The following is a 13,756-nucleotide window of genomic DNA, read 5'->3' as shown; positions in this document are numbered from 1 at the left end:
TAAAACAGGACAAGTTTAATTTGATTTAATGTCAGACAGAGAGAGAAAAAACGGTTAAATATCTGGTTTCAGCTGTGCCAGGATATTTATGTGTAAAATTACACAGATGAAAAACCTGCATTTAGAGGGACGGGGCAACTTTTGGTGGTCTTAACCCCAATGGAAGTAGACAGATGTGCTTTCGGTTAGGAAATAGCGATAAAATCAACAACTCCGTCACTGAATAATGACAAGATGGATATTTTGATACCGTTTCCTTAAGACTGGCAGAATATTTTTAGGATGGTTAAATATGTCTGTGTTGCTTTTGGCCTTGTCCTTCCTGAATCTCCAAACTATCATTCTGCATTCACTTAAGATGATGTGCTGCCACTTAATGTCAGTTTGAAAGTTCCCAGAATGCACTGAAGAAGCTGCACAATCACGCCCCTCATTGCTTCCCTGTCTGGTACTGTTCAACAAAACCTCCTACTGAAACCTGTTGTCATGTCATATTAATTTGGTGCTTATGAACGTTTTCTTTTTATTTAAACACGAAATAGTCTTTTAAACCATGAACTCCATACCTACTTTCAAGGATGGAGGTGGTGGTCATGCTGCTGGGTTGCTTCATTGCCAGGGGCGATGAAAAGTCTGATCAGTGCCAGAAGACCAGATCATTTAAATGCTCTCCTACACTTCTTCACGAAAGAGTGGTCCACTATCCAATCAGAATATCCAATCAGAATTAAGCTTGATGATGGCTATCAAGATGCAACTTGCAAAAAGACTTTTAACCCAATTTCAGTGGGGGTGTACGCATAATTTGTCCTGTTTAGATTAGAGAAAATCTCCAAATAGATTCCAAGGGCATTTGTAAATGTGAACATTATTTAGTGAGAAGCTTGAACATTACAATAGTTTTACAACTTTATTGATTACTGTAAAAAAAGTATTAACAAGAATTACTCAGCACAGAAAGTGTGATTAAGCAGCGTACCCGTATTTGAAAGGAATAAAACTCTTTGAAGACTAAAACATATTTTATAAAACCCAGCTAACACCTGATGCTGTTTTTTTTTTTTAAACAAACTTGTGTTTCTTATAATAAAACATTGCAGAATCTCCTGGCGATGGAAATCCATTACACCTCTTAACCTAAAAAAACTACATGCAAAAAAAACGGTTCGATGTCTAACCAAGGATACTTGAGCCATTGGTGGAACAATCAAACACAGCCACACATTGTGATATTGTAAGCAGATATTAACACGTTATTTATTTGTGTAACTATGCTTATATAGAAAATAGTAAAATAATGTTGCATAAAAGCTGGAGTAAAAGCTCATTCAGACCAGAGGATAACTGGCAACAGATGCAATGCCGCAGTTGTTGTTTCTGTCTTTAGCCATGTAGATGTAACCGTTGTTACCCCAGCTTGTGCTCCAGCTGTAAAAAGACACAATATAATCCCGTAGACGTTGATTATATTTGGAATAAATTAATGTATGGATCTTAAATTGATCTTAAATGTTATTGGATTATAAACCACATTGATCAGGAAAAAAATTAAATGAAACCACAAGAGTAAAGCAATAAAGAGGCTTTAAAAATAAAAATAATAATAATTGAAACTACAGCAGATGGACTGAGGATAGAGGGTTTTACACTTTTAAATGAAAATAAATAAAAATGACAATAAATGTAAACTTGAAAATGCCTTTTCAAGCTGTAATGTTTGAACAAGCCAGTCAGTCATTTTCTACCGCTTATTCCATAGTGGGTCGCGGGGGAGCTGGTGCCTATCTCCAGCAGTCTATGGGCGAGAGGCAGGGTACACCCTGGACAGGTCGCCAGTCCATCACAGGGCAACACACATACAACCACGCACACACTCATTCATACACCTAAGGGAAATTTAGAGTGACCAGTTAACCTAACAGGCATGTCTTTGGACTGTGGGAGGAAGCCGGAGTACCCGGTGAGAACCCACGCATGCACGGGGAGAACATGCAAACTCCATGCAGAAAGACCCCAGGCCGGGAATCGAACCCAGGACCTTCTTACTGCAAGGCAACAGTGCTACCAACTGCGCCACCGTGCAGCCCAGAACAAGCCAGTAACATCAGTAATATGTAAGATTTTACTTACCTGTTCTTGACAATCCAGTAGTTACTAACAGAGGAAAGGGATGTTTGGAAACCATAGCCAACAACCAACACACCATGGTTAAGCTTTGAGCTGCTGCAAAACTGTTCATAGTAGATACCTAAAACACAAAGACTCTTTTAACACAGCTCCTTCAAAGTTGTGATTGTGCAGCCGTTGAGCAAAGCCTCAAATGGAGATGTAAATTAATGCCTGGCAGCAGGGGCAAAAGTCCCATTTCATTTTTTGGGGGGACAATACTGACTATTGACTTTAAAAGAAATTAGATATCTGTCAAACTGAACATTTAAGTCTTGTGAAGACTACCTGCCTGCAAAAAAAAAAAAAATCAAATCTCTGACCTCAAACTTCAAAATCTAGAAATCTCTCTAGGAACAAATCTAAAATGTCAGTAAAATATGAATTAAGCTTATATCTGACACTAATATCTTGACAGACATTTTAGGAAAAATCTGTTCTGGCCTTCTTGTGTCCTCCTCTGTCCCCTGTCACTGCTGCTAAACTACATTCTCGTTTGAGCTTGTTAACCATCATTAGCTAGGCTATTCGCTTAACTAGTGAGGCTGGTAAAAAAAAAGGCTGATTTGGGCAAAGCAGGAGAAACGTCTTCATGTTACAACCTGATGATGGTTGAACAATTGGTGTGATAAATGACTTCCTGGCTTTTACACATTAGTTCAGTTTCCTCATCAAGTGAGCCTGTGGCTCACTGCCAAGACTAGCTGCTGCCGGTAGCCCCAGCAGCATGTGGACCAAACCATGGAATGGGGGGGTCATAATTCTTCAATAGTTAAGAAAGGCATTTCTCGTTTATAATTTAAATTGCCTAAGTTGTACTTTTATTTTAAGTTACTATATTATTATTTAAACATTTTTTTGTGTATGCAATGATTTTTTGGGGCGGCATCTTTATGGAAGGGGGGGTCACGTCCCCTGTGTCCCCCTCGAGATTTATGCCTATGCCTGGCAGTTTCCTTAAAGCTCCTTCTCTTTTATCGTATCCTTCATAAATCTTCCCATTGCCATTGGTACTTTGGTGCACATTTTTAAAATAAATCTTCTCCCAATCCTGATTTTTATTCAATTTCATTATCCATACCCAGGCTTGATTGCTGCTTGACCTATACCTATCAAGAAGTCACTTTAGTAGAACCTGTCTGACAACATGAAGTAGGCTAAAAGATCTCAAAAAGCAGAATTTCAACCCCCCGATGTGGCTTTAGTAAAACAAGATTTACAAAGAAGACTGGGCCAAAATTCCTCCACAGTGATTTAAAATACTTATTCCCAGTTACAGCAAATACTTGATGGTGTCAGGGTGGGCTTTTGGGTCGGACCAAAATGCAGACAAGAGCTTGGGAAGCGCATCTTAGTAACTTCCTTGTTTATTCACAAAGTCCAAAAACGTAACAAAAACACTGCAGGGATGAAACAAAGACGAGATCAAAAACTTGCGCAAACCTGCAGGTACTCATGGCAAGGCATAGCATAGACAAAATGTAGCATAGTCGAAGCATAGTATTCCAAAGCGTGGCATAAACAAAGCATAGACATAGAGGAATGGGGATCACAAACCCAATCCATGTAAACCCATGACAAACTTGGGACTAATCCTACATTAATCCAAAGATAACCCAAGGAACCAGCAACAAACAATGACACCAAACCAACTAATATACTGTGGGAGAACAAAGGGCAGGTAATCAAAGGAACAAGGAACAGGTGACAAAGAATACATGGGAAATGGACTAATAAAGAATAACCAGAAAACACAGACTAAGCAAAACTATAAGTAAAATAATTAATCAGATGAAGCATAAGAAAACTAGAATAACCTTGAACTAAAGTAAACAGAGAAACTAGAGGGAACATAGGAACTACAATAACCTAAGAACAAACAAAGAACCCATAAAGAAGACCTGAATACTAAAGTGAACAAACCTAACCATACTGATTTGAATAGACTAGAAAGGAAACTAGTAAACAAGAAGAGTGCAAAAGAACAATTTACCAGAACATAAATAAACACACAGATACTAAAAGAGAGATTAAACTAGAGAATACAAGGAAGACAATGAACTATAATAATTACCATAACAATAATACTAATAATGAATCATACTAGGCCATAAGAAAACCAACATAAAGAAACCTAAGAGGGAAAACACTAGGAGGCGGTAGAGGGAGCAAAGGAACTAGAAGACATGATGCAAAAACCAAGATAGAAATATCTAAGCAAAAGGTGAATAACAAAGCCACAAACAAAGTTAAAAAATGTCACATTCTGACAGATGGCTGTTGTGGCCAAGGGTGGCACTATTAGGTTTAGGCAGTAATTACTTTTTCACATAGGGCCAGGCCGCTACGGAGACTGTTTATTCCTTTATTAAATGAAATCATCATGCGGGAACTGTATTTTAAATTTCCTCAAGTTATTTTTGACTGATATAAAAAAATTTTTTGATGATCTGAAACATTTCACTGTAACAAAATGGCAAAAAATGAATGAATATGTGATGGGGCTAATGCTTTTTCCATTGCAACGTAAGTCAATTTTACCTGATTGGTAAAATTGAAAAGAAGAATGACCGGCATCAATAGCAACAGAAACTGGCCCCACAGCGGCCACGGCCTCCATCAAAGCACGCTCACAGCCCCTGGAAATGTCAATGATCCCTGTGACGTCGGCAGAGTTGTACATTGGGTTGTACTGGCAGAACTGGTCCTTAATACCCATGAAAAAAAGGAAAGCCAGACGTTATGGTTCAGAAAGTGCCTTAATGATACGTAAAATTAGTACAACTGAGCAGTTAAACAATTCTCAACTTCTTTTGCATCTGAACATTTTTTTAACTGTAACTTATCAGTTCATAAGACACCTACTCTTCCCACATATGGGTAGGATGCCTCAGAGTCCAGACCCCGGTTGGCCATAACATACTGGAAGGCCCAGTCCATCCAACCCCCGTGGCAGCCCATGTTGCCTTCAGATCTGGAACAGTCCACCAGGTTCTGCTCGCTCAGCGACACCAGTCTACTAGTCTTCCTGAACTGTTGGCCCTCCAGAGCCCCAGTGGCACTAAAAGCCCAACAGGAGCCACAATAACCCTGTAGAGGAGAGTAGTTTTTAAGGCAAGGGTAATAGTGACATACAAAGACAGCAAGTTGAGATTCCTGCTTTATGATAATATTTGGTGAAAGAAGATTCTGCTGTTATTTCAATCACAAACAAAATAGTCATTATTGTGTACTAAAAAAATAAACATTTGCTGATTTCTATTTCTAAATGAGGGCACATTGGAAAGTCCATAGTTCCTTTGTTTTTAAGACAAAACAGATTAAGGAAACATATTGTTCTAAAAAATCTCAATGTCAGTCAGTCAGTCATTTTCTACCGCTTATTCCATAGTGGGTCGCGGGGAAGCTGGTGCCTATCTCCAGCAGTCTATGGGCGAGAGGCAGGGTACACCCTGCACAAGTCGCCAGTCCATTGCAGGGCAAAAAATCTCAATGTACAACTGCTATTTCTAATCTAGGTTTTCTGTCCAAACATCATGTTTGTAAAATATCTCCAACAGTTGCAGTTGTGCTGCACCTTTGTTCAGGACCTACATCAATATTTTGCTGTTTGAGTAGCATTGCATTCACAGCATCAAGCCTGTAAGTATTTGGCTGTAAATCCCAAAGTAACCTGGGAATACACAAGTACTGCAAACAGGGGGAACATTTCATTAATTGTTTTTTAGTGAAGTTAAGACTCCTGCAACACTTCAAATACTAAGGAGCCAACTTTATTAACAGACCAATGCATTCGGCCCTCATGATGAGCCCGATGAAGGCCAGAAGCCGACATGCCAGATCTTTGTCTCTCTCCATGCACCTTGGAAATATGTCAAGTTGTACTAGAAAGTTTTAGATCTTTGTGATTACCTGGTTTTTGACAGGAGTGACGTAGCCTTTCCCCCTCCAGTCCACAGCACTAGGGACCTCCAGAAAGTTGGGCTTTATAAAAAGGGACTTTTTAAGCTTTCCCTCATATTCGGGTTTGTAGCCATTCATTATCTGTACGAACTCTTCATTAGTCTGTGGAAAAAGTGTTTAGGGAAAAGAACTTTATTTTGAAAACATTTGTTGTATTTCCAACATCTTACTCTTTTTATAGACTCCTTTTCTCCATTTGTTTGAATTTCCTGCTATTTCTTTAGATGTACAATTTAGAAATTTGATTTGTTTCAGTCAGGTTATGCTTTACAAAATATGGTGTACATTAACTTAGCTAGTAGATGATCACTTTTAACTAAAATATGTAAAGCTAGGACATAATTCGGTACATATCCAGAGTAAGTAAATTATTCAGAGAACTGTCTCATTCCATTGTTATTCCACTGCTATACCACTATTACCAGGGGCATAGTTGACGTGTTGTCAAACTGTCACCTATACCCCTGCCAAACTTCATCTGTACCTCATCCATCTATCTCCTATTGTCCCCCATGCCTCGTCAAATTACGTCACCTTTACAACTGTAAAATTGCATCCCATATACCCCCTTCAAGCTATATTACTTATACCCCTGTAAAACTCTACTACATATAACACTATCAAACTGTCACTTATATTTTATCAAACTACAGCACCTATACAAAGTTCAAATACGTCAGACTGAGTTTTTTTGTAAGTTCCTTACATTAAATGGCATACAAAGATATGCTAGTTTTAAGTAAATCATGTTCTCTGCATGTTGATACTTCTTGTCTTACCATGTCTCCAAACTGGTTCATGCCCTGGTTGTAGGTGTGTTTAGCCATAGAGTACTCCAGGTTGTGGAGCTCAATTTTCCTCAAGTTCTTCTCCCACACCATTCGTCTCCAGACCTCCTCCTTCTGAACAGAAATAAAAAATATTTTTAAAGATGTTCATGTGCTTTTTAGTTACATTCCATTACTTTGAAGGATTCGTTTGTTCTTTGTTACAACTATTTAACAAAAACATGATGTACTGCTGATATTGGAAAGAAAAACCCCTCAAATTTTCATTTAATAGATTAAATTTACTTTTATCTAAGAATTAGTGTGACTTCAGATGTAGTTAAAGCTGCAAGAAGCATTGGGCAGCCCTTGAAGCTTAGCGCCGCTCTGCCTGTGTTGCGACCAGGGGAGCCTGGCATGGTACCAAGAGACTTTATTGCAGGTCCTGGGAAGTTACATATGTGTAACAAATTTCATAATCCTCAGTCTAAACATCGCTTGGGGATGATTTTTTAGAATCTTCCAGGGGACACTGTTAAGGAATTAGGCCACGCCCACCAATTATTTCCCTGCAAATCTTTTGGAGGCCAGACTAAGATCAATCATATTGAATTTGGTGCGGATCAAATTATATATGTGGAAATTAGAAGCAAACATTTGGCTACAGCCTAACGTCTCACTTCGCCACGCTGCCATAGTCACATCCTCCAGTTTACCGTCTCTGTGTTACAAATGAAGTTAGACTAACTTGTTATCTGTCTTCTGACACAATTTCAAGTTGATTAGGTCAAGCGGGTCAGAGAGGGACCTTTCCATGTGAAAAAAGGGACTTCCTGCTCTTGGGGGGCGGGGCTTTGATGATGTCAGCATTTCACCACATAGGATCGTTGGGCACCCAGAGAGAATCAATCATACAAAGTTTGGTCTCAGACAGCCTTTCTATGTGAAAGTTGCAGCTGTTTGAATGTTTTGGCGAGTAGGTTAAGTTTGTGGCCTAGGCCAGCCCCCTAAAGATGCTCAAAAATTCAGGATTTTGATAACTTTCAATCCCCCATGCCTCAATGGCATACTGACCAACTTCCTGTTGGTTTTAGGGCATACCCCCAAGAGACTTTTTATGAGTTGGAGGGATTTACCTATGTACCAAATTTCAAATCTCTAGGAGTTACCAGTTGGCCTATCTTAGTTTAGGGGGCGATGTAGAGCCGTTTGGGCACAGCCATTTTCAATTCCATTAAAATCCAAAAATGTTAGTTAGGGGACAATTTTGGTGAGTTTTCATAAATGTTTAGGCCGCCAAAAAGCCGTTTTAATGCAGAAAATAATAATAATAAATTCAGCGATTACAATAGGCCTTTCCAGTGCTTTCGCTGCTCAGCCCTAAGTACATGCACATCAATGGCAGCCATACATTAACTTTGCAAAACTAATAATTTTCTCAAACAAATTCCCTGTAATGTGAAAAAGTATGGACCCGTTGTGGTCTGTGTCTGTTTTTGTTACCGTTAGGTTTGAAATCATCATGGTAACCTGAGTAAATACAGAATGTAGCTTTCAAAACATGCCAGCCTGGCAAAATTACTCCAAGAGCTCATCAACGACTCATCCAGGAGGTCACAAAAGAAAATGCTTGCCACAGTTTGTCATTCTTTATGATTCAACACTAAGAAAGAGACTGGGGAATATCTATGGGGAGTTATGAGGCAAAAAACACTGCTGACCAAAAAGAACATAAAGGCACCTTATATATTTTCAGAAGTGAAACTTCTTGGAAGGTTTGTATCCTGTTACATCTTGTGTGAAAATAACACATACCAACAGTTAAAAATAGTGATGGTAGTCTGATGGTCTGAGGTAGCTTAGGAATTGATGGAATCATGAATCCCAAACGAGAACGTTAGGCTATAATTTGGCAACCTTAAGCTCAAGCATGCTTGGGTTTTGCTGTGGGACAAAACACACCTGCACCTCAAAAATGGCTCAAAAAACATAAAGGTATTGGGGTTGTCTAGTCAAAGTATCAACTTAAATCTGATTGAGACACTGTAGCATTACCCTGAATAGGTCCACCCATCTGTGTGGCTTAAACACATCCAGAGGGACTGGCTAACAAGGAACTGGTGAATTCAAATGGCCTCAGTAGGAAAAAATACAATGACTGGAGGGAGGGGTGATGACTTGGACTGTGTTGGATTTACCTTAATGTTTCCTCCGGCACAGGTTGGTTTGAATAATTTTTTTGCTTGATGAGTGAAATCATCAATAAAAATGTTTTTTGTATTTACTCAGGTTATCTTTATCTGAGCTAAAATATCTGCAAACAAATTTTGAAAACAGATGAGAATACAGAAACCTTGTTGTATTTGATTTATTGTATAGTGCACTCACAGCTTCAGAAAGAAAGTACAAAAACACAGTACTACACCTCATCATAGGTTTTATTATACGAGTTCTTCCACAGCTCCCAGTGCTGATCCAGCTGTAGATCCCGACCGCTGGCTGACAGGACTGTACTTGCACACATCAACCCGACTACAGCCAGCATCATTGTGGATTCCTATAGCTAAACCAAACAGCCAGAAGCATGTTAGGACATACATTTCAAAATATTTAGATGTATGCAGCCAAAGAGCTCAGTATGTGAAAGCCTCAGTGTGGGTACATAAAGGTATATACGTCATCCTTTATCTTCTGTATCTCAACTGTGATGTTTGTCATGGTTTCTGTACTTGGTTACATAAGCAGTAAAGCAAGAAAGCAGTACAGTAATTTCTATACTATAGAACCGAGGCATAAGTTAGATCAAAAGTGCAGAGTGAACTCAATGTAGGACTTTTAAACCGATTTTATTGAGAAAAAACATTGTTACTGACTAACTGGACACAATAAATGGCCGCTACCCAAAAAGCCAGAATTGACTGTGTTTTCTGAAACTGCACAGATTGTTCAACATCTGTAAGGAGGTGTCTTGAATGTTAAACACTGTCTATGCACAGAAACCAGAGAGTGGGCAGAGGTCGTTTGTTTTTATCCATAAATATATTATAATCTGGTTAAGCAATAACAAAACCCTAAATTGCTACTGGACCTGCTGGATCGAAAAAGCGAACTTGGCTTATTGCTCTTAGTCTGGTTAAGAAGCTCTACTGTTTGTTAGGCAGTTTTTTGTTTGGCAGTCAGTAAAGAAAAGGAAAATCTGTTGGAAAGCTATTTAAAGTCTTTTTTAAAAGCTCTAATTGTAAAAATATCAGATTAGGGTAAATAGCTCTAGCTTACAAAGTACTTAAGCAGCCCAAAAATATTTTTTTGGGTGCATTAATAAAAACATTAGCACTAAACTTAATAAAAGAGTGGGAAAACTTACGGCAGTCACCTGTTGCTGGTCTGATACTGAAGAAGAAAAAAACAGATGTTTGCTCCTTAATGTCCTCTGTAAATAAAGTCGTATAGGACCTGGGTGGCCGCATAAACTTTCAGGTCTGGAGCTGCTGATTGGTCGGCTTCTTGCAAGAGCCCAGGTGATTTGATAGCATCATCCAATAATGTAATCATCTACCATAAAAGGTGATGATGAGAGGACAATGTTTTTGGAGCATTTTTTTTTTTTATGTAAACAGGGAAGGCCAATCTATATAAACACTGTCCGTCAGGCATATGTTCATGTATAGACATATGTGTGCCATGTGTTGATACTGATTAAAGGAAAAAAACTGAAATATGAAGCATATATTTTTAAGAATACAAATACAGAAAGTAATACCACCCCTTTAACGTCTGTACATTTAAGCCCGTCACAATCACAACCTTTGATGTATTTTAAGTCATGCGTTATTTTGAAGAGGAAGGAAACTGAGACAAGGTTTTTAAAGTTATGAAGTCAAAATTAACCATGAACTTGCATGTTGAGCTGTGCTGAGATAGCCCCTGAGTTACCTGGTCAGATGATGCCCTTGTGGGTCTTGTTATCCATCTACTGTTTGTGTTTTGTTATTCTTGTCAGGGTTTGGACTTTGTGTTTAGTCACTTTTTATGTTTATATTTAGTATTTTGGTGGTCGTGGTTGTTTTTGTTATTTCCTCTTACTCCTGATTATTTCCTCCTAGTGTTTGTTGTCACTCTCTTCATTCATTGCTCCTTTGGTTATTGTTGCTTTCTTAGTTATGACTTAGAATGGATTTCTGTGTTGTTATTAGTCATTACTGTAGTGCTCTGGTTTCCTTGGATTTTCCTAGTTCAGTTTCCCGTTTAGTATCTTTGTTTATTTATGGTTAGGTATTTGTTCTCTTTTGCACTTTTCTAGTGTATTACTCTTACTTTCTCTGTGTTAGTTTCCTTTATAGTTGTAGTCCCTTTTAGCATGGTTCTTTATGTTTAGTTTCTATAGTTCTAGTTCTCCCTCCTGTTAGGTCAGCTTTAGTTATTTACATTTTGTTTGTATTTATTCTAGTCCTCATGTTCTCTGCTTGTTTCCATCAGTGTGGTTTTAGGTGTGTTTACGTTTGTAATCTGGGTCTCTTTATGGGTTATTTGTTTATACTTACGCTAGGTCTTAGGTTTTTGTTGTTATTCTTCTGTTTCCTTTAGTTTATGGTTATTCTAGTTTTCTTATGCTTCATTTGATTATTTATCTTTGTCTATAGGTTTGCTTGGTCTGTGTTTCTCTTTGTTGTTAATTAGTCCCTTCGCCATGTGTTAGTCTATGAATTAGTTTCCACCTGTTCCTTCAGCCTCCTTGTCACACCTGTTCTTAGTTCCTTTGATGACCTGCCTTTGTCTCCCTCAGTATATTAGTTGGTTTTGTTTCATTGTGTGTTGCTGGTTCCTCCGTTTCACAACTGCTAAGTAAGTTCAGTTTTTGCTACGTTCCTGCAGTGACTTCTCAAGTAAGTTTTGGACTATCTCATGCTTGTACCTGCAGGGATACTTGCTACAGGTCCTTCTCAAAATATTAGCATATTGTGATAAAGTTCATTATTTTCCATAATGTCATGATGAAAATTTAACATTCATATATTTTAGATTCATTGCACACTAACTGAAATATTTCAGGTCTTTTATTGTCTTAATACGGATGATTTTGGCATACAGCTCATGAAAACCCAAAATTCCTATCTCACAAAATTAGCATATTTCATCCGACCAATAAAAGAAAAGTGTTTTTAATACAAAAAACGTCAACCTTCAAATAATCATGTACAGTTATGCACTCAATACTTGGTCGGGAATCCTTTTGCAGAAATTACTGCTTCAATGCGGCGTGGCATGGAGGCAATCAGCCTGTGGCACTGAGGTCTTATGGAGGCCCAGGATGCTTCGATAGCGGCCTTTAGCTCATCCAGAGTGTTGGGTCTTGAGTCTCTCAACGTTCTCTTCACAATATCCCACAGATTCTCTATGGGGTTCAGGTCAGGAGAGTTGGCAGGCTAATTGAGCACAGTGATACCATGGTCAGTAAACCATTTACCAGTGGTTTTGGCACTGTGAGCAGGTGCCAGGTCGTGCTGAAAAATAAAATCTTCATCTCCATAAAGCTTTTCAGCAGATGGAAGCATGAAGTGCTCCAAAATCTCCTGATAGCTAACTGCAATGACCCTGCCCTTGATAAAACACAGTGGACCAACACCAGCAGCTGATACGGCACCCCAGACCATCACTGACTGTGGGTACTTGACACTGGACTTCTGGCATTTTGGCATTTCCTTCTCCCCAGTCTTCCTCCAGACTCTGGCACCTTGATTTCCGAATGACATGCAGAATTTGCTTTCATCCGAAAAAAGTACTTTGGACCACTGAACAACAGTCCAGTGTTGCTTCTCTGTAGCCCAGGTCAGGCGCTTCTGCCGCTGTTTTTGGTTCAAAAGTGGCTTGACTTGGGGAATGCGGCACCTGTAGCCCATTTCCTGCACTCGCCTGTGCACGGTGGCTCTGGATGTTTCTACTCCAGACTCAGTCCACTGCTTCTGCAGGTCCCCCAATGTCTGGAATCGGCCCTTCTCCACAATCTTCCTCAGGGTCCGGTCACCTCTTCTCGTTGTGCAGCGTTTTCTGCCACACTTTTTCCTTCCCACAGACTTCCCACTGAGGTGCCTTGATACAGCACTCTGGGAACAGCCTATTCGTTCAGAAATTTCTTTCTGTGTCTTACCCTCTTGCTTGAGGGTGTCAATAGTGGCCTTCTGGACAGCAGTCAGGTCGGCAGTCTTACCCATGATTGGGGTTTTGAGTGATGAACCAGGCTGGGAGTTTTAAAGGCCTCAGGAATCTTTTGCAGGTGTTTAGAGTTAACTCGTTGATTCAGATGATTAGGTTCATAGCTTGTTTAGAGACCCTTTTCATGATATGCTAATTTTGTGAGATAGGAATGTTGGGTTTTCATGAGCTGTATGCCAAAATCATCCGTATTAAGACAATAAAAGACCTGAAATATTTCAGTTAGTGTGCAATGAATCTAAAATATATGAATGTTAAATTTTCATCATGACATTATGGAAAATAATGAACTTTATCACAATATGCTAATATTTTGAGAAGGACCTGTACATTTATAACCTTTTGAATAAAGCTGAAGACTGTTTCAAAATTCTGCTGCCACGCTCTTGTCTGCGCTTTGGTCCACCCCAAAACCCCATCGTGACAATTCTGTGGCATTGTTCAAATTTCCAATTCCAATTTTTTTTTCCCACGTTAGTAACATTTGATGCCAAGGCTTGTGTGACCCCAGTACCAGAGTTAAGGAAGCTTTGTGATTTCAAAACAAGATCATTGGACTGTTTGCTCTACTAGTAAAACCAGTATGATGACAAACTGATAATAAATTAACATTTCTTTATGATGGACTTAATAGATACAGCTGTATTAGT

General features: G+C 39.0%; 1 protein-coding gene across 1 annotated transcript; it reads right to left on the bottom strand.

The window, feature by feature from the left end:
- Positions 1 to 896: 896 nt before the first annotated feature.
- On the bottom strand, positions 897 to 10,503 carry LOC124878151 (procathepsin L-like). The gene is made up of 8 exons (XM_047381977.1): positions 10,261 to 10,503; positions 9,322 to 9,459; positions 6,909 to 7,031; positions 6,079 to 6,231; positions 5,032 to 5,256; positions 4,708 to 4,873; positions 2,131 to 2,248; positions 897 to 1,428 (listed from the first exon to the last, which is right to left on the bottom strand). Exons 2-8 carry the CDS (start codon positions 9,442 to 9,444, stop codon positions 1,329 to 1,331), a joined length of 1,008 nt encoding a protein of 335 aa, XP_047237933.1. The 5' UTR covers positions 9,445 to 9,459; positions 10,261 to 10,503; the 3' UTR covers positions 897 to 1,328.
- Between the last annotated feature and the right edge of the window lie 3,253 nt (positions 10,504 to 13,756).

Source organism: Girardinichthys multiradiatus, chromosome 12 (genome assembly GCF_021462225.1).
Source record: "Girardinichthys multiradiatus isolate DD_20200921_A chromosome 12, DD_fGirMul_XY1, whole genome shotgun sequence".
In the NCBI taxonomy this organism is placed as follows: Eukaryota; Metazoa; Chordata; class Actinopteri; order Cyprinodontiformes; family Goodeidae; genus Girardinichthys; species Girardinichthys multiradiatus.
The sequence above is the reverse complement of the archived record's forward strand: the minus strand, read 5'-3'. Positions and strand labels throughout refer to the sequence as shown.